Below are 22,297 nucleotides of genomic sequence, written 5' to 3' on the forward strand. Positions count from 1 at the left end.
ATGTGCAAAGGATTCTCCAAAGAGAACTCATTTACCATGGGAATTCCGTCACTTAATTATTAAATTACTTCCTTTACTGTGAATAATTGATTCCTGCGGAATCTATCCTTTTAGACAAATTAAGTAAATTATACTCTATCCATAGTGGGTTTAACTAACAATACTTTATACTCTCATAACTTCACAATCATAAAAGTTTTAAGTTAACCTATCCATGATTAACTTCCTTTTTCAATGTTCAAATATGAACGACTCTTAACTGGAAAGATTAACTATTTTTTTAAAAAAATGTAAACAAATTAATCTTCTATTGCAGCTTCTACAAAATTAATTTTTTATAACATAAAGTTTATAAATTATTGCACAATCAGAACATATAATTTCCTTACGTACATAGGATAAAAATATAAATTAATAACTAACTCTATGGCGTATGGAACCCGAGGGTTCAATACTGCATTCAAGAAAGCTCTCCATTGAATCTTGTCCTCAGCCATCTGGATTATTTCTATTTTGTATTCCTACTTCTGCGAGATCCATCTTAATATTGTTCTCCCATCTGTCCATAGATTTTCCTTGTGTTCTTTTTCCGATTAGGTTTCCAGTTAAAATTTTGAAAACGTTCCTACTTTCTTCCATTCTGGCTACACGACCTGTCTGTTTAAACTGGCCTGAGTTAATGACCCTAACAATGTTACGTAAATGGTATAAATTATGCAGTTCCTCGTTATGAAGCTTCCGCCATTTCCATCCCTCTTTAGTCAGAATATTCGTCTCATGATTTCATTTTCAGATATTTTCAGTCTGCATTCTTCCTTCAAAGTAAGGGATCATGTTTCGCAACCATACAGCATAACAGGCATAACTATCATCTTGATATATTTTAAGCTTTAAATTTCGACAGAATTCGAGAAGGCAAGCGAGTTGGAACCGCATATCAACACGAATTCCCTGTTTCCAGTCGACATTTAATTTCTTCGTGAATATGGTTTTCGTCTGGTAATGTTGATAATAGATAGTTGAAAGTGTCCACTTTATCGAAAATATTATTTTACAATATCCATCCGCAGTTTGCAGTATTACGGTCACGGTGAATTTCCATATACTTGGTTTTCTCCGCATTAACTTCTAAATCTATGTCTTTGCAGCATTAAATAAAACCTCTGCATTTCTTTGTGTTGTCCTCATCAGATTGAAACCATGGGCAAAATCCGTAACCTGGTGAATGCCATTCATTTCTAGGCCCTGGTTGCTATCTTTAATTTTCTTTATGCCGTATTTCAGAAAACCGAAAATTTTCCTTATGCCGAGTTCAGAAAAGTGTACAATAGAAAAGTCTACAAAGAAATAAATACAACCACTTACGTACGTCACCTGTACTTACGCTTCTACAGATAAGCAACTTGATATCGGTAATGTATTATTTGTTCCTCTAAACAAAAGTTCTGCAAACTAAAGAGCATTGACGGTTGGAATTGATCTCCGTTAGAGGTCAAGGGGTAACAGGAATAAAAGTCGGATTCTGAAATTAGGCCAAATGCTGTGTACTTGCCTAGTTCGTCGATGCTTACTCTGATTCAAATAAACAAAAAGGAAAACAAACATATACAGTGGAGTCTCGTTAATTCGAACTTGGATAATTCGAAATATTGGATAATTCGAACATAAGTCCATTCCCCTTGAAAACTGTATCGAAAACAATAGTAAAAAATCGTGGACAAATCGAACTTTTGAGCCTATGTTTTGGATAATTCGAAGCAAATACAGTTGAAAATTTTTAATGTTGGACAGATGTAAACAGAGAAATACAGTTTTAACGTATTTTCAGTTATCCAGATGCAGCCATAGGGAAGAGTAATACAAAAGATAAATAGAAAATCTACCGTTTGTTAGTTTGCGTTATTCGATCACGCAAATAATAAACTGCTTTAAAGGTAAAGTCTACACCATATGAATATGTTTTTGATGCACAGTGCTTTGGTTTGTTTGTTGTTATATATATGAAAATGAATGTTGTTGGATAATTCGAATTTTGGATAATTCGAAGTTTTTTCGTCTCCCCTTGGACTTCGAATTAAAAGGAGTCCACTGTATTTAAACTGTTCGAGCTAAGTGGGACAAGTTATTCGCAGCATAAAAGTCGCTAGATTTTTAATTCGCCAAATCGTCACTTAAAACTCACCTAAAAAAAAGTCGGTAATTGAAAAAAAAAAACTTTTTGTTGCTTGTCTGAAGCTTGAATACCCTAAATTTAGTTACTTTCTCCCGAATTGGCAACACTGTGTGGCTTTCATAAAACAGTGTTGCCAACCTGAAAAGTTATAAAATCCGATCTCGACAAACAGAAATTCCCATTTTGGTTTTGAATTTTTTACGTTATACTAATTACAAAATTCGCCGAAAGAGAGGGAGAGAGAAACAGATATAGATAGATAGGTATAGATATGAAACCATTGTATGTCACTCACCTTCTTCAATACTATATCAGTGAATTATCCGTAAATTTCGATATTCTACGTTTATCAACTGTTTAGCGAAAACAAGTACATTTTGCTGTCAGGATTTAGTATTTGCATTATGCCTTTGAGCCATCATCTTCTAATGAACTAACGATACTATAAGAACTTTACTCTCTGATCATTTTGTGCGGAACATTTTTCAAGTTGATTGTTTCTCATTTCCTATTTTATTTTTTTCGATTAATTATTTTCTTTTTTAAATTTCTTGCTTGTTTCCGTATCTTCGTTGTTTTTTTTTTCACAACTTACTTCTGCACTAGCATGCATGCATTCCCAAGTAACAAAATTTGACAATTAGCACTGATAGGCCTATCAAGTTTATTGAGGACTCATTGGTCTACTTCCCGTCCATAGATAATGTTGTTACTGTTAATGAAGTATATATATATATATATATATATATATATATATATATATATGAAAATTTTTATGTATGCTGCTAATTACGACAAAATTCCCTTTATCCCTTTTCAAAAAATGTAAAAAAAATCTCACAAAATGGGATTTTCCTCATGGGTTAGCATCACTACCGTGAAACAACAGAGGGCACGGCAGTGTTTGTAGTTTGAGGTAAATTTTCCTAATCTAGGGAAAATTCGGTAGGTAAATTTAGTAAAAAAAGGGAAAAAGGGATTTTTTTGATAAAACGTGAAAATCCAGGGAAAGTCTCGCGCTGACTGATTAACCAATTTAAATGCTTAATCAACGAACTTAAAAAGTTCGTTACTGAATTCTCTATGTCTGTGTCAGTCTGTTCGTCTGTCTGTTATTTGCGATTTTTTCAATTTTGAACCCCGCACTCGATAGAGCATCAAAAACTATCTGAGAAAGTGATTACATTTTTTGCGTTACTCTTACCGTTCCCGAGATGTTGGCCAAAAAATGGCCGATTTCCAGAAATTTAAAGAGCTATATGTCCGGAACCGTAAGTCATAGAGAAATCATATTGATGTTGATCAATACCTAAGAGGATAGTAAATATTTTGGTATCAAATAGTAACCGGTGGCCACTGCCCAATTCGCCATTGGTTTGGTCAGTGGCGACCAAATAATATAGGTACCAAAATGTTTGCCATCCTCTTACGTATTGATTAACACCAATATCACCTCTCTATGACTTACCGTTCTCGTGATTTTGGCCAGAAAATGGCCGATTTCCAAATATTTAAGGAGCCATATCTCGGGAACTGTAAGTCATAGAGAGATGACATTTTGCGAGAAACAGAACAAGGTGCGGAGAAGATGATTTATTTTTACATCTAGGAACAATGACAGTTATCCTTCCCGCTCCATCTCTCCATTCGTTTTAAGTTCGTTCCGGCAATGCTCTTGGAGCATTCTCAACTGGTTTTCTTCTTTGTTTTTCAGAAATAAACCACTTCAATAGCAATAGTGTGTGTGTGTGTGTTCAAAATACCACAATTTGCACCCATTGTTGGTTGGGTGTATTTGTGTGTATTTTTTAAAGTAAAGGAAAAGAAAACATAGAAAGAAAAAGCAAATAAAACAAATATGGTTTGCACTTCCTTTAATATAGTTAAGTTAATCTTATCACATTATGTCTGTCATAGAAATTGAACACTTAACAAACTAAGGAAAATTTTATAAGAAAAGGGAAAATTCTGTGTCAATCGAAGGAAATTTTCTTAAGGAAACCTACGAACACTGCGATACGGCCGTACCATTGTACTCCTCTGAAGCCGCCACTATTGGTTGGCCAACATAACACTATTCCTACGTTAAGCCGACATATTTACCAACATGATATTTTACAATTACCAATGTTCAACCATAATCATCAGTTTACGTAAGGTCTTACCATACTGTACTACTAGGAAATATATGAAAATTACTCTCAAAATAAAAACAAAACAAAAACTCAATTTGTCGACCTTCAGCAGTGATGAGTCTGTTCGCGTGTTTCTGTTCTTCACAAATGTTACTAAATTGAATAAAGCTGGTGTTAGTTAGTAACGGGATTAGTAATTAGAACAATTAGAAGAGAGTCACCAATACTTACTTCAGCTACAAACACTACAATTAAAGAGTCTGCTTCTTCTTCTGGACTCATGCTCTCAATAAGATTCTGCAGCGTTGCTAATAAATAGCTCTGAACCTCTCTTTTTACTGTAGGCACTCCAAGCACCATAGACACTTGAAAGTAAGAAAACCAAAAAAGTTCTTTATTTACTTGGCCAGTAACGGAAAAGCAAAAAAACACTGAACTATTTTGTATCAAACAAAGATAGTTTTAGCGTTCAGTGTACCATGCAAATTGCATCTTGGTATGCCAGAAAACATTAACCTAATTAGTGTATATTATGTTTAGAGATATACTTAATTGATCACAGTACAAAAACATGTTATTTATATGAACGATATTACGTAAAACAAATAATACTTGCAATAGTTGTCTTAGAACTACAGTTTATCTTCTTCATTAAGAAATTCAACGACAGAATAAAATGCACAATTTAATAGTTTTTTTTTTTTTTTTAATTCTACCTTAAACTTATTAACATCTTTCATTCAGTTTAATGGTTTGTGGTAGGTGATTGTACAATGTAATGGATGTTTAGGGAGGGGGGAATTCTTACATGTTTCCAGCTTACATGAAGAAACATGTACGCATAAGAAAGAAGAAGTTATGATTATGTACACTCATGTCCAAAATGATTGTCGCATATCTATAACTGTCTTATTGTGGCAATATAATTCGATAATGATTTTGTAGAGTACTTTTAATACTGATACTATGTGTATAATCGGGAACTGTATATTTGTGGTAAATTTCATAGGAAAAAGATTATAAATACGAAAATTATAATGAATAAAATAAAATGTTGCTAAATGGACAAGAAAATGTTATTTTCGGTTTATTGTTCTTATTTACTGCTCTTTTGACATGAAATTTACCACATAGATGTCTTTGTCGATTATACGCGTACTAACATTATAAGAAATACCAGGCGAATTCTCTATCAAATTATATTCCTAGAACAACATATTTATAGACATGCGACAATAATTTGGACATGAGTTTACATTTACATTTTTATATATTTCTTGATTTTGTATTACGTAATTCTACAGTCAACCATGTAAAGCAATGATGACTACCATCATGGTAGTCATCATCACCATCATAGGTATTCTGCCATTATTGGCAGGTCGCTTGCCGCAACTGAGACTCTTCCATGCTCCACGGTATTTCGCTAACCTCCTCATCTTCACGTACGATTTCCCTATTTTGATATCGTCCATTAATTGTAGTCTCCTTCGCCCCTCCCTCTCTTTCCTGCCACCATGCCCTCTAACACGTCCCTCATGATACAGTTCCTTCTTAGCCAATGTCCCAAACAGTTTCTATTTCTCTTCTTAATAATAGTTAAAATTGTTCTTTCTTCCCCCACTCTTTCAGTTTTCCGCTCGACCGAGCTAATTCTCTCCATTTTCCTCCACACTCACATTTCGAAAGCTTCCAGTCCTTTTTCATCATTTTTACATAATGCCCAGGTTTCGGATCCATACAATACAATACTTTACACGAAGCATTTTATGAGTCTTTTATTCTCAACTCTATCCAAAGTCGCACAAAATAATATTTTCTTCCTGCTAAAGGCTTCTTTCGCAGTTACTATCCTTGCTTTTACTTCACGATCACACTTCGTATCATTACTAATAATACTATGCAGGTATCGAAAATAGTCACCTATTCTATTTCCTACTCTTATATTTGACACCGTAGCTTTTGTCTTTCTCACATTTATTTTCATCTCATTTTATTCACAGCATTTTTTCAAGTTTTCTAACATCTTATTCATTTTTCTCTTCAAATTCTGCAACAAGCACCATATCATCTGTAAACTGTATACACCTAACCATTGTACCTCCTACTGAAATGCCATCTTCATTTCGTAGGCTCTTTTTCACTATCTCTTCTAGATAGATATTAAATAATGTAGGCAAGAGACAGCATTCTGTCGAACTCCCCGAACACTTGCATTCTCCTCTGTCATTTCCTCTCCTATTCTAACAGTAGAGTAAAACTACCAAATTCCTTAATAGGAGTTTGCAAGGAATTCTTTGATTATTTCCTGATAGTTTTGATTATTTTCTTTTCTGTTATCTTATATTATCCCACATGATCCCATGTCTTCCATGACATTCCACGTCTGCATAATTGAACTATAACTCAAAAGCATTTTGCTAACAACAACTAGGTATGAAACATATCGCTCCTACCATTCGAAAATTACATTGTTTCAAACAATTTTCCCCATCATCAACATATTCTTCCCCACTGTCGAATGGTACAAGGTTTTCTTGAAAGTCTCTGCTTTAAGGCGAAAGCTCCCATGAATGTTAAATTGCTCTGCAAAATGCACACTGAGTAACAGTGGCGGCCTTTACATAAGGCGAACCAGGCAACCGTCCCCATGGTCCCGTACATAGTGACTTTTTAAAACATTTCTGGACAACAGATTAAGCGTCATCCAGTAAAATTCTGAACTTTAAGTTCTATAAGTAGCTCATTTACAGGACACAAACGAATGTACCATGAATAAAAATATGCCCATTATTCCTTTCGGTTGGATATTTAGAGTATTAGTGAGTTCTATTGCCCTTCAATTTATTATGGAGTATTATTGCGAGTCAATACCAGCCAGAGAAGTGATTGGAATGTCATCAGCACACGATTTTTATTCCGAGGAAGCTTCGAAGTTTAGCCACACCATTCAGATGCCAGAAACTCTGGTATGAGTTTTTTTTTTAAGTGTTACCAATTGAATGAGGGAATTATATCAAAATAATCTCAACTGTAAATAGGGGAGAGGTGGATTAAATGATCCCTTAAGACAAATTGGCCTCCAGATCTTAGCTCTAACGATCTATGTTGTGGTAATTGTGTTGGTAGGATGTGTTACCTCAGGTTTCTGACGTGCAATTTTAAATATTGTCAATAATCATCTTCGATATTATTTTGACACAAATTTGAGCCTATTGCGAAAGGATCATTTGGCCTTGGGTTGGGTAAAATGATCCCTCCATTGAAAATAATAGAAAAATCTTGTGAACTTACAAAAATATTATTTAAAAAAAATGGAGTACAGGGTGTAGTAATACTATGTTAAAGTATGTTGGTAATAATAGTACTTTTTGTAGTTTATTAAAGTAGGCTAATACATTGTTCAATATAGAAAAAGTTTTTTGAACACTTAGTTCTGTTATGCTTTTGTTTCGGATCAGCTTTCTTGTTGCCTAAGTGGCAGAACACATGCCACATACAAAGAAACTTTTATCTGCATCAACACCAACATACCGATCGTGGACCCATTCTTGGAACTGCTGACACAATATCCAACCCTCATCTGCAGCAGACTTTGAATATAAGTCATGACAATAGATACACTGGTATCTGTCATGGATTCGTCATCAAAAGCAGATGATACTTGATATTTCTTTTTTGCGCCTTGCAACTTCTTCGTTTTACAAATCATTGTCTTCTTTTTATATTTCTTTAATTTTGGAATAGCAGGCCTAGAATGGTTCGATAAGTTTCACTGAGCATCACTTAAAGTAGGCATATCACCAAGGATTTCATTATCATGATCATCTGAATTATATCGAGCCAAATAAAAACGGCAAAATGATCAATAAGAAAATAGAATAACCCTAAAATGATTCCGGAATCATTTTGCGTTTTCATATGGCTTCCATTAAATATGTATTTGTTTGACAAAACATGGAGAAGACTTCCATCTGGATTGCTAAATGTATGGAGTTAAGCACTGACTTTTCAAAAATAGTGTCTCATTTATATTCTAATTCATGTGATAGTATAAATACAACAAAAAGTAGCACTTATCTTATAAACAATGTTATGAAAATTTATTTTTTCGTCTGGAAGACTAACAAAACGTTTCTCATCCAAAGAGAACCGATGAACGAAGACAGCTTATTTTGTGTGACGTAGCAACCACGTGATACGACAGGCAGCGCCACCAGTTTCCGCTGTAGGGGTAGGGGATCATTTTACCTGCAGGGGGTCATTTTACCCAGCTCTCCCCTACTAACCAAAGGCTTTATACAGTGTATACCTTCCTTGGTTTCTTGACTAATATCATTGACGGAATCTTAATGCATTATTTTCTCAATTTTTATAATCTCCAACTTGTTTAGTTGAATGTTTCACACGTTGTCTGACATATCAAGAATCATATTGCTGGTATGAATTCAATAGCAAGTTATATATAGTGATTTTTTCTGGCAGTACGCAACGGTACGACGTACCGGTACCTTTTTCATGAGAACGGACTATGTCCTTTTCTGTATTAAGAAAGGGGTGGCCTTAAAACTTCAAAAATACCAAATAGTAGATATATATAAGTTTATAGAAAAACAGAGTTTTTATTGTTTTCGTTTTCCTTTTTTTCTTTCTAGAGAAAGAGCTGTGAATCTTTGTTCCTTCTTGAAGCCAGTTAATATAAATAGTATTCAGGAACTAGAAATATATGGGCCCTTCTGTCTTTCGCTCGCTAGTACGTCCTCGCGCTTCCCTTTGTTCATTCCTTTTTCGCACGGTAATATAAACCATAAAGGCTTTGAAGCAACCAATTTTTTTCTGAAAAGACTGACGTCCTACAACAAAATAATCCCAACAATGGCCATTTGAGATAGGAAGTTGAGAGTTAAAATCCTGAGATAAATAAAGCAATAAGCCAAAAGTGGATGGTGAACAAAAGTCAGTCTCTCTCTCACACACACACATATGCATACACGACATGGGTAACAGTAAATGAAAATGTGCATTCAATATGCAGAAATACTTAAAAACTAGCATCAATTACCTGCTTCGCTGGATTAAATTAAGTAAAAATAGTAATATGTTTCGTTAGTCAGTCACTTTTTACTATTACTAAAGCGCTCTTTGATATCGGTCATTTTCGATGGTTTTTATATATCCCCCTCCCCTCTCCATGTTGAGCACGGCATCGGAAGTGTCATTGTTCATCTAAGATACCCCGAAAAATATGAATTCAACACTGATATTGGTCATTTCGATCTTATATATATCCCCTCGCCCTCCCCCAAGTTGCGGGCCTGAATTTGGATTTAAACGACATCAAAGGTGTCACTGTTCATCTCCGCGACGACAAAAACTACACATTCGATACTAATATCGGTCAATTTTTTAAATATCTTTCCCCCTTTCCCTCCCTTATGTTATGCCGTGAAAGTGATGACAGAAACCATCTGTGGTTCGAATTTCATTTAGGTTGAAAATCTGATCGAGATTGATCCGGTGGTTCAAGAGTTATTAAGTTTTTATTTTTATATATCTTCCTCTCCCCTCCCCCTTCCCTAGATTCTACCGTCAAAATGACAATATAGAAAAAAAATTCCAGGCACGAACATAACCTATGTTGAAAATTTGATCGAGATCGGTCGGTTGGTTCAAGTTATTAAGTTTTACTTATTTTTATATCTCTCTCCCCTCCCCTCCCCTTCCCTTCCCTAAGTTCTACCCTCAAAATGATATAAAAACCACCCCAGGTTCGAACCTCATCTATATTGAAAATTTGATTAAGATTGGTAGGATGATTTAAGCGTGATGAAGCCACAATCACTTTTATTTTTATTTTTGAAATATATCTCCCCTCCCCTACGTTGCACCGTAAAAGTGAAATGACACAATCGTCCTAGGTTCGAACTTTAGCTATGTTGAAAGTTTGATCGAAATCAGTCGGGTGGTTCAAGAGTTATTAAGTTTATTCATTTTTATATACCTTCCCCTTCCCTCCCCCTTCCCTAGATTCTACCGTTAAAGTGACAATATAGGAAAAAAATTCCAGGTTTGAACCTAATCTATGCTGAAAATTTCATTGAGATCGATCGAGTGGTTGAAGTTATTAACTAACGAACATAGTCCATTTTATTTTTATATACGAGTATATTGATTTTTATATATCTCCCCTCCTCCCTCTCACCTCTGTTGCTCCGTCAAAGTGAAATGAAAAATAACATCCCAGGCACAAACCTCACATATGTGAAAATTTAATCGAGATTGGAAATTTGGTTCAAGAGTTATTCAGTTTTATTATTATTATTATTATTATTATTATTATTATTATTATTATTATTATTATTATTATTATTATTATTATTTACAATTCCCCCTAAGTGGCCCTTGCATCAACAGTGAATTTCGTGAACTTGCTCTTCATATTTCCTGAATCAATTCTATCGTTTCTTTTCCTATTTCAACTATCTAAAAGATAAGATTTTGTATCGCAAGAAAACGGCCATTTAAATAGCACGGGAATTCTTTCATCCCCCTGTAGACCCCTAAAAAAATTTTAAATATTCACTTTTCTCGATTTTCTTGTCGGTTAGTCCTGAAAGACTACAATCATACCAAATTTCATCATTCTAATCCTGCCGGAAGTGTCTAAACATTTTGGGGTGTAGAAGACGTCCCATATAAAGAACATGGGAAAGATTTTCAGTTTCCTATAAAACCACTCTACGGTTGGAAATTTTTATTTCTGATGTTTCACTTAGGTAACGCTAACGAAAACGTACAACCAAACTGAACTTCAAGTTTTTATTCCAATTCTAAGTACCGGTACCGAAAACACGAGATTATAGGTCAAAAAGAGGCCGATTTAAACAACATGGGGAAATTCTTCATCCCCTCTTTAGACCCTCTAAGAATTAAAAATATTCACTTTTGGCAATTTTCCTGCAGGTTTGTCCCGAAAAGCTACAATCATGCGAAATTTAATCATTGTAGCCCTACAGGAAATGCTCAATAATTTGGGGTTGTAAAAGGTGTCCCATATAAAATGGGAAAGGTTTTTCAGTTCCCTATAAAACCACTCTAAAGTTGGATTTTTTTTATTTTTACTGATTTACTTAGATAGTGCTAACGAAAACGTACAAGCATACCGAATTTCAAGTTTTTATTTCAATTCTAAGTACCTGAAACAGGAGATTATAGGTCCTAAAAAAAAGGCTCATTTAAATAATATGGGAAAATTCCTCACCTCCTCTTTAGACCCCTAAAAATTAAAAAATATTCACTTTTTGCAATTTTCCTGTCGGTTAGTTTCGGAAAGCTACAATCATGCCAAATTTAATCATTGTAGCCCTAGAGGAAGTGCTCAATAATTTATGTCAGCTAATGTAGTTTTATATATAGTTAAGATTAAGATTTCCATTCAATTATCTATACAAATAATAATAATAATAATAATAATAATAATAATAATAATAATAATAATAATAATAATAATAATAATAATAATAATAATAATAATAATAATAATAATAACAATAATAACAATAATAATAATAAACGTCATATTTTAATGTGGTCCAAGTTTACAATAATACATTTTGATTTAATATATGATCGACTTAAACTAATTCATAATAATCATAAGCTCTTAACAGAATTAATAGAAAAACAAATACTATCAAGATAAGACGAAATTGTGGCTAAATAACAAGAAATGCTAAAAGAACAAGAAATTTATGATAAAAGAAAAATATACATTAGAATCAAATTGGGATAGTAAACGTGAAAATGAAAATGTATCTTTCAATGACAATGACAGTTATGATGATGACAATGACAATTATACATGATATAAATCGATCTTATTTCTATCTTTCTTTCTTTTTTCTTTTTTTTACTTCTCTTTAATCTCCCGAATTCACAATTTTTCTGCGGTATTACGACTAGAACTTTTTCAACTTTTTTCAGCTCACTCTAGTATCCAAGCATGGAGACGGTGTCTCCTTCTGCAACTATATGTAGCATGTACGTATTTACACTTATTTTGAAGAGAACCATAAAACTGATTTCTGTAAGAAAGGCCTACCTCCTGTTCTTCCCCTGGAGAGACTGAAGGCTGGTCGAAGGCTTGATGGGTTGTCCAACAAATGAGGCAGATAATGGTAAACAGAAGGAAGCCGAAGTAATTCACTGGAATCACCTCCACCGGCGCGAAGTCCAGTCAGGTTCCGTAGCAAAAGGCGGGCTTCTGGGCTCAGAGGGACAGACATTGACAATGCAGAACCGTTGTGCTCTGCTGCACCTAGGTAAAAAATAATAAATATTTTAAGACATTTATTGATTATGAACAAAGATATCTATTTAAAAACCTATTTCTAATATTTTATTGAAATAAGCATTTGAAAAAAATACTCCATATTTTCAGTACGTTACAGTGGCGTTAGCAGCCCTTAATCCCCAATAGGCATCGAAGTGGTAATAAGTATCATAATCAATATACAAGGGACATCGGAAAAGTAAGTTTCACTGGCTACTTAAAAGAATACAAATGAATAGAGCAAAATATTTTATTATGTACTGCGGTACAGGCCTTGGACTATGTTTTAACATAATTGTCATCCCTGTTGGGAGATTTATCATAATGAAAAAAAAAAAAAAAAAATTCGTATGCCCATATTGAAGAACAATTCCGCCTGGTTATTATTATTATTATTATTATTATTTTACTATGTTCCACCCATTTTTGAACACTTTCCTTTTGGAATACAGAATCTACATAGTCTCTTCTACATATGAGCTGAATTTTAACCATCTCCTCCAAAGTCTGTTCACATCACTGAAACCTAATAGTCCCTTTAAAAGAATGAGCAGAAATACAGTATTTTTCCAACCACCGTAAATGAAGAACGAAACAAACATGGGCGGCGATTAGGGGGGGCAAAGGGGGGCAGTTGCCCCCCACTTTTCTGAAATAACCTATTAATGTATATAGTTTAGACCAGGGAAATTTGTATATTATCATTGATATACAAATATTCAGATCATGTCTTGCCCCCCCACTTTTAACGTCCAATCGCCGCCACTGGACAACATATCCTTGTTTTCTTCAACAGGACAAATACTCGTACGTGGCAGAAAATGTTTCAAGAGAACATTTTGTGTCCTAGCAATGTAAAATTAACGATTTTCTGCAACTCAGTACTCAAAGAAGATTGGTTGGTTGCAGACGACTAGGCGTTCTATTCAACAGGTTTGACTATTCACAAGAAATTTACCAAATAAGTTTATGTTTTTCCTTTTGTAATTACAGAACAGAGACTGCTGCCTTCCACAATGTAATTAACTTAAACAATATATTCCTTCGTCAATTCATAAAATCGTAAACAGAAAACAAGGATTTCTTAATTGATACAATTATACTGTATATTAGAGTACCTACTGCAATATGCCCCTCTTAGAATTCAATTAAGAATTGATTAAATATGAAAACATTTAAAAACATAAAAATTTAAAAGAAAACCGTAACGGTAAAATTCTTTTCAAATTAATACTTTTAAAACATACACTAAAAGGGGGAGTCTTTTTCTATTGTATGTAGGAAGGGAGGTTGAATTAAGAATATGTATGTGGTATTCTTCGTATGGCTACAGTTTTTTTTTTTCTGGATATCACAGAAGTGGTTCACAACAACTCATTATAATCATCTACATGTTTATGGGAGTTAAAGGAGGAAACTGAATATCGGGAAACGTGGAAGTAACATTCATAGACCCTCACCTAAGGGGGGATATCCTGTTGATCCCAGGACATAATAATAATAATAATAATAATAATAATAATAATAATAATAATAATAATAATTACACTGGTATGCAAACCTTTAAGACGAAATATATAAAGTAACATAAAACATTGTGTGGTCGATGGAAATGTTAAAAGCCTTGCAGTATGTTGCCACAGATCCCCAAACTTGCATAAGGATCAAGACGTTACATGGCGTGACCGTAGCGCCGAATGCCAGAGGTCCCCACAACACGAAGCAGTTGAATGAAGCGGATGAGACAGCGTATGCCAGTCAAAGAGCTGTTAAGGTGCATTGTGGTAGTGTTACTCACAACAACATGGTTTGAAGACAATATTTGGCTGACTTTATACGTGGAAGAATCATGGGGAAACTGGACGGACAAAGTGTGACCTGTGGGGCCCACGAGTTTGGTATTGCCCATAGCATTGCTGCACGTGCATGAGGCACATTCCAAACCACAGACAACGGGTCAAATATAGCTTAGAACAACCACTATATTGAGAAACAAGCAAGAGAGGGAACGACATCAAACAGCGGATGCAATTGCAACCACATTTAAGAGGACTGCAAGTCGCCCAATCTCAAACTCCACAGTGGCATGTCGACTAAATGGGGGTGGTCTCTTTGCCCGATGCCTATTATGTTGTATCTTGTTGAACCCCGTACACCGGAAGCATCATTTATGGTAGTGCCAAGAACATCAGGATTGAACGGAAGAAGAGTGGGATCCTGTTCTTTTCCGAGATTTAGTCTGAGCAGTGGTTCTGGACGTACACTATCTGGTGAGAGTGAGAACACGTAATGAACTCAGGAAGATTGTCAAACATGATCGTTTTGGTGGCGCAGTGTTCTTGTGTGCGGAAGCATAATGTTGCAAACACATGCCAAACTCCCAATTTTTGAACGCGGTACACTTACGGATTAACGTTATTGTGACACTGTACCCCTTTGCCACGTGAGTCTTTTCAGAGATGCAGTCAGTCCCAGTGTCTTTATAGATGATACTCCTCGACTGCATCCAACAGCGCAGGTGGCGAAGCTCTTGAAACGAGAAGATATTCGGCGAATGGACTAACCAGCTTGTTACCCCGACTTGAATCCCATCGAGCACGTTTAGGATGCTATAAAGCACATCCAGATGCAACACGGACTATCCAGCAGTTGTCGACAGTGATGGTGGAGAAATGAAAATCCATACCATAACAATTCATTACCAGCTTTATGGGCATCAGGGCAGAACATTGCAGAGCATGTATTGATGTCCGTGGTGTTAACCCACACTTTAAAGGACTATTTCACTAAGTTTGTAATGTCACGGAAAGGGAGCAATCAAACGTTCCAGTGATTTCAGTGTAAATCATTGTCTTTGTATAAAAGTGGCTCTTTTGTTGTTCTAATCACGTTTCTTTCTCTGTTGTGTCCTGAATCATACTGAAGAAGCACTTTCTATGTATGCTTCAAGCTTCAACAATCTATGCCACTAAGTGACACAGCGAAACTTACTTTTGTCCTTAAATTTTGCACATCTGTGTGTGTGTTTAATGTATATTTTCAGCACCCAAGACTATGACATAAACCTGCAGCTTAACGTGTGATTCGAAGAATATAAACTCCCAATGAGAATCGAAGTCTCCGGCGCCGAAGGTGCGAATGCAAATGCAAATCATACAGCGATGAAGGAGCTCTGGTACAAAATTCGATACATTTTATGTATTGTTTTTCCTTGATCCTATTAATGAAATTTTTATGACAGCTCCGGATTTGTGATAGTACATTTCAAAGTTTTTCCGTCTGGTTTGCAGCCAGTATTGCCAAGAAATTACCTAAAAAAAAAAAAAAAGGATAACAGAATTTTTGGAAGAGGAAGATTGTGCTTACATACTAGTCATGACCATATCGCCTAAAATTCCACTTAATTGCGATTCGGAAGAAATATAACTTGCATGCTGAATACATCAATCAATTAGAAGGTGTAAGGAAAACCTGATTTATACAGAGCGTCTCAAAAGTTCCCTGGCATAGGATAATTGTATTACTATCAGAATTACAACAAAATGTAAGAGAGGAAGCCGTTTCCAAATATGATGTTTCAATCTAAAGTGAAATTACCAGGAGGTGGATAAATTTTGTAAGAGTATGGCGAGTGGTCGCGTGTTTGAAATGGGGCTGGCCATCGACACGTAACGTAAAAGACAGAAACTTCATTCACTTATGTTATGGGTCCAGGTGAATAACAATGCTGCACTTTCATTTAACATTGGGCGCATAAAGAGTGTATAGCCCAAACGGCTAGTACAATTAAAAAAAAAAATCCTTCACTTTAGATTGAAAACATCATATTTGGAGACGGTTTCCCCTCTTATATTATGTTGTAACTCTAATAATAACAGAGTTACCTTATGTCAGGGGATTTTTGAGACACCCTGTATATATAAGGGCGAAGAGTTTACAAGTTTTCAAAATGTTGATGGAATTCCACAATCGTTACGCATATGTAAGAATGAATGAGTTTCTAAAGTAAATGTGTAAATCGAAATTTGATTAATTCGAGTTCCTCAACATTCCTCTTTGATACTGACGCTATATAACGGGGATTACTACTGAATGTAGGATTTGAACTCCGTCAGGTTTTGACTTTGAGGCTTTATACGCCACTGAGGATTCAGACGGAGATAACGCTCAGAGAACAAACTGAGTGTTAACCCTTTAACTACGGAAAGGCACCGATTTCTTTGAAATACGGCTGAATTTCCATATAATGAAGAGACTTGGACTTACCTGCAGCCAGTAGTTGGCCTAAATGTTGTGAGAGAACATGCACCTCTTCCTGCCTCGCTCGATGCATACTATCCAAATGCTGCACTCGAAGTTGGAGTTCTGCTAGCCGCTGCACCAACGCTTGCTCTTGACTCATATCTGCAAAGAAAGAAAGAAAAATAAATTAAATTTAAACTTTGATTTTTAACACTAAGAAGTAATACAATTATAATAAACATTTATTTAGTCTTTTCTCTGTTATCCTTCTATGATTCAATGCCATTAAACTAAATTCAGTGGCTTGAAACTAGAGCTGTTAAAATTATTCGAAAATTTTTCTCTCCTGTTATTTCAATATCCGAACATTTGGTTTCAATACTGGAATAATTATTCCTGAGTGAATAACCAGTTGAATTATTATTCGTTATCCTAGTGTTTCTCTGCTTTTATCCGAACATCCGAATATTTGGTTTTAATATTCAAATAATTATTTGTTAATTGAATAATTTCTTCGAACAATTCATCGTTATCTTAATAATTACACAGGTCTGCAAAAATAAAACAATGATAAGCTGTTTCGGGTTAGTTAACTGATTTGTATGTGTTGGGGTGCGCTGAATCCCCACTTAGAAAAAAATGTAGGTGGCATACTTAAAAAGATAGGTTACATGCGTAATTCCTGTAGTTTTTGGACTTAAGGTACAGCAGACTTATAACTGAAAACGCATGTTTTATAATATTATCTGTATAAGTGTTCCATCTATACGTACTTTCCGTATGAAACAATGTAGGCGGTCAGGATCTCACATACAAATGGACGTACAGTATATAACATATAGCTGACGAAGGTAACATAAGTATATGCATGTAATATACGGAAAACTGTTAGATGTCAGACATCCTGCAACGGCATGATGTGACATCTAAGGACAGTGCCTATGTAGCATACGGATAAAGTATACTCCGTACTGATTTCTATAGTAAGTAAGAGGATACCGTATATTCGTACAATATGCCGCTGTCCGGAGAACGGATTTTTCTCTGTGCAGGAATGACAACCGTTTTGTCCTGGGATGTCTGGGTTTCGAACAAACGGGTGGTTATTGTTGAACAAAAAGATGAACACAAATATGCGACTGTTTGTGAAATCGTCTTTTTTAAAGGTCAAACTTCGTTTGGAGCTTTTCCTTTTGTAGGTGGTGCCGGAAGATCCCTAAACATCCAGCAGTAATCTGCCATCATCGTAACACTCCAGTTCTCCTGATACCTTTGATATATTGATGGAAACGCTCCCCTGCTCTTCACTCACTGCTCCCACATTGTCAGGAAAGTAGTCAAGGTGGGAGTTGACAAAATAGACTTTTAAGCTCATGGAGCAACCAAGCTTTCGGAACGAGTGCAACAGTTTTTCCACCAGTTCCCTGTACTGTGAGTCCTTTCGGTTTACCAAAAACGTTTTGATGACCAAAGTAAAGGCAACCCAAGCCTCTTTTTGAGTTAGAGTCATTGAACTGATGAAGTCTTTGTCGGATATGAGTTTTCTAATATCAGGGCCAACAAGACCCCGCGTACTCGTAGTATTTGAGCAACAAACAGTGTAGCCAGAACTACTTACCACCGTTTTACAAATCTAAGATGTAATCTTACTGAATTCGTCTTATGAACAGATTTATTGTTTTTGGTTTTTCTTTGTAATCTCGTACTCTCATTCAAGACACATTACGATATGTCAGTGATCCCCATCCGGACCAATATACATGTATTTTCATGTTTCGGGGAGCACAAATATATTTAATCTTCCATGTTCATTTTTATTTCCGTGTGATGCATTTGCAATGAGCGATTTCCAGCTACCTGTTTGACCACTTTACATTTCGATCGTGCAAAAACTTGACGTCCCAGGAAGAAACGGGGGTCATTTTCGACGGACATATTTACCGATACATTTTTCGAACTATTTTCAATTTGTTTAATATTAACAGTGACACTTATATTTCATCGGTTTCTTTTAGACATAGTTGATCTAAATTATTATCAATTACAATCGATTTCTTTATGCATGTGTACGCCTTTGATTTGCACTATTTGTACTCAACTGATATTTTTAGTCCCTCGATGCCAAAATAGTGGTGAAGAAAAGCCAAAGATCCTTAGTCAGGACCATGGGCGCCCGAAGAAAATCTTCTACGGGGGGGGGGGGCATTTCATGGTCGCTATATTATGTCTGGTATTTAATACACGTGGTTTGCTATATTACGTATACATTTTCGTGAGCCAGGGGGGGCACCTTACCTTCCCCCTTCGCGCGTCCATGGTCAGGATAGCAGACCCGTAATTTGAATCCCGAACGAGACAGGTTTCGATTCAAAAGAAAATGTTATGGAAGAAACCCACAAGACGCTCACTTTGTCATTATTTTCTCCTACTTACTAATCAAAAACAATTAGTTCTAAAGTTAATAAATAGTTTGTTTTTGACTTCGCTTAAATAACCCTCTTATTTTTTATAGTATATACACAGCAACACCTGGTTCAGTACGCATAATTTCGTAAACTAAATTTGTAACGCCAGTATCCACATGCATTATATGTATGTAATAGAGACTAGTAAATACAATATAACTATCAAAGTACATTATCATTCTAAATATCAATCACTGACTCTTAGAATTAAGTTCACACTATATAAGTATTTGCTGCTTTTTAGTTCATTTTATGTGAGCTGGATTAAATTTACAGGAAATATATTTTTTGTGTGGAACTTAATATGAAATTCTGCTTTTTGTCTTTGTATATCAAATTTTGGCCTTATATCTAATATATAAGAAATGTGTCCAAAAGTATCGGTATCGGTAGTATCGGCCTCTTCAGTATCGGTACTGGGTATCGGTCAAAAAGAGGTATCGATACCGTACATCCCTAGCCTCACGAGTCTTCGGGGTCACTATAATACCAAGGTTACTCAAACGTAAACTACATTCGGTCCAGTAATAACAGTGACAGGATGGCAACACTATTGGACACTCGCTTCAGCTAGGTACTGAAAATTGACGATCTTTCGAAGAAGGATTAAGTTTTTTTTTTCCTTTCTTTCATCTCTATTCTTTCTTTCTCCGTTTCTTCCAATCACGAAATCGAATTTCTCACGTTGGATCTCTTCATAGAAAGTGTGTATCCTCCGAGAACCTGGGAAATCCAAAGCGCAGATGTTCACTATTTCCTGGCATCCCGTGTTATTTACCCTCTCTCACATGCTACTAAACCTGTTTTCGCAATTTTCACATCCACCTTCATTTCCGGTCACTTAATCCGTCGTGATGACTGAACTTCGTCTCCTCTTCCGCAAAAAGCTATCTTCCCATATCCGTTGTCTTAAATTATTAAGTCACATCATCACGAGATGAGAAATTCCAAAACAGCACACTGAACACTGTCATAACCAGAGAAGTTAGTACCGAAAAGCCATCGACAAGAAATATACAGACGTATTTCTTTTTTCAATTTCCCGTTGAAATTCTTGAAGTTCGAGTTTTTTTCTGAGCTGCATCAGTAACATCAATCAAGTTCGAGCAATGTCGAGAAAATAAGGCGTCACAAACGGAGGAGGGAAGAAACCGGTCAGCGTTAGCACCTTCAGAGGAAAAAAAATAAACAAAAAAGTATAAGAACGTAATTGTATTTGAAAAAGGACTTTGCAACTTTTTAAATTTATACTAGCTGAATTTGCGCTCTCTACACAGTGCATCACACACATATGAGCATGAATCTCCTTGTCATTCCTTACTACATTTGTACATGTCCCTTTGCAGACGCAAATGAAAGACGTTTTGGTAAAAAAAAAAAAAAAAAAAAAAAAAAAAAAAAAAAAAAAAAGCAAGCGGGTACCATAAAAGGGAGATTTGTTCGACTATTTTTTTTTCAATAGCTCGCACTGTTTGCAAGATTTGAGCCTACTTCCGGTTGGAGTTTCTAATTCATATCATGTATGATCAGTGTTTTTTTTTTCTTATTGCATGCAGTATGTAATAAGCAAATACATTACACGCCCAATTAATTATAATGTCAATGGTATATGGTGTTCACTGGGCAAAACACTCCAAACAATAAAAATTCATCTTATCATTAGACTGCAGAAATAGTTATCCTTCGTTTTTCATTATCATTTGGACACGAAACAAACGCCGGAGAGATATACTAACCTAGTATACAAATGTGTGGGGTTGGAATGTATAACACGTGGGATATGATCCTTTACTTTTTTAAAAAAAAAAAAAATCAACACTTCCAGTGTAACCCTAAAAAATGTAACAAAGAAATAACGGCCATTTTAAAAAATATTCAATTGGAACTGAAGAATCTACACAAAATTTGGAATCGAAATTGCAAGAATCTACGCCGCAGTTAAAGAAGTCACGCCTGACACACAAGTTTGGCTGGAAATCAACTTCAAATAGGATGACTGCAAAATTATGAATGGAAGTTACTTTGAATCTACCTGACAATAAGTTTTTTTTTTAATCTATTTTGCAAGAATATAACATCAAAACTAGCTTGGAAAGTGTTCTGAATAAATTTATATGAATTTACAAAATTGTAAAGCTCTTTATGAAGCACCCCGCATTTTAAGTTGAGTCTATAATTAGCGTTTAACAAAAAAAAAAAAAAAAAAAAAGTCCGCCTTGAGACTTACACCACTCATCAATCAAATTGAGCTGAACAGAACACTAGAATAGTTTCATTTTTGCATCCTACACATGACTCTTTAAAGTTTTTCTTTATGACCTATAAGGATTGTTTGTGGCTGTCAACTCTGCACAATGCCCTCCTCCGTCTATGTCAAAAAAAAGCTTCCACTAGTCCTGATCCATGATTTCAAGCTTTTATCAAAAATTAATTGTCTGTACAACATCTGTATATTCCTTGCTTGCGAAAAAAAAAAAAAAAAAAAAAAAACCTGCTCGGGCACGCACAGTAAACCCTGTTACTTGCAAGTTGATCACCTGCATAAGGTGGTGTAACAGCATGTTTACAGACTGGGGCCAAACAGACAGCAGCATTTGCAAATATTTTACAATTTATAATTTACTTGTCGACAATGGTCCTAATAATGTCAAATTCAAAGTGATAAATTATAGGCAGGACGATGACTGTTTACTACCTCTACCATACTGCTCTATTGTCATAAGACCCGTGGTCACCATCGCTTATCTCAAGAGAGAGTATGTTAAGTTCTTGATTTAGTTTAACATAGTTATTTGTTTATTTTAATCTAGTTCTTTTTTCTTAACATTTATTTAATTTAGTTCTATACTTAATGTTATTTGGATTTTGATTTAGTTTAATCTAGTTCTTGGTTTAATCTAGTTCTTAACTGACGGTTAATAATATTTAGTTTTTAATTTAGTTTAATTTA

General features: G+C 35.1%; 1 protein-coding gene and 1 long non-coding RNA gene across 3 annotated transcripts in view; one reads left to right on the forward strand and one right to left on the reverse strand.

Moving 5' to 3' along the window:
* Mgat4a (alpha-1,3-mannosyl-glycoprotein 4-beta-N-acetylglucosaminyltransferase a) overlaps window positions 1-22,297 on the reverse strand; it is a 726,029-nt gene that overhangs the window by 65,353 nt on the left and 638,379 nt on the right. For both annotated transcript variants that reach the window (XM_081727920.1, XM_081727921.1), the window contains exons 3-5: window positions 16,907-17,044; window positions 12,410-12,625; window positions 4,540-4,673 (exon numbers count right to left, since the gene is read on the reverse strand). In XM_081727920.1, coding sequence (XP_081584046.1) covers window positions 4,540-4,673; window positions 12,410-12,625; window positions 16,907-17,044 — 488 coding nt within the window. The remainder of the gene's footprint in view (window positions 1-4,539; window positions 4,674-12,409; window positions 12,626-16,906; window positions 17,045-22,297) is intronic.
* LOC145662392 (uncharacterized) overlaps window positions 1-22,297 on the forward strand; it is a 93,220-nt gene that overhangs the window by 17,812 nt on the left and 53,111 nt on the right. The window lies entirely within an intron of this gene.

This window comes from Thermobia domestica, chromosome 10, assembly GCF_964235325.1.
Source record: "Thermobia domestica chromosome 10, izTheDome1.hap1.1, whole genome shotgun sequence".
Lineage (NCBI taxonomy): Eukaryota > Metazoa > Arthropoda > Insecta > Zygentoma > Lepismatidae > Thermobia > Thermobia domestica.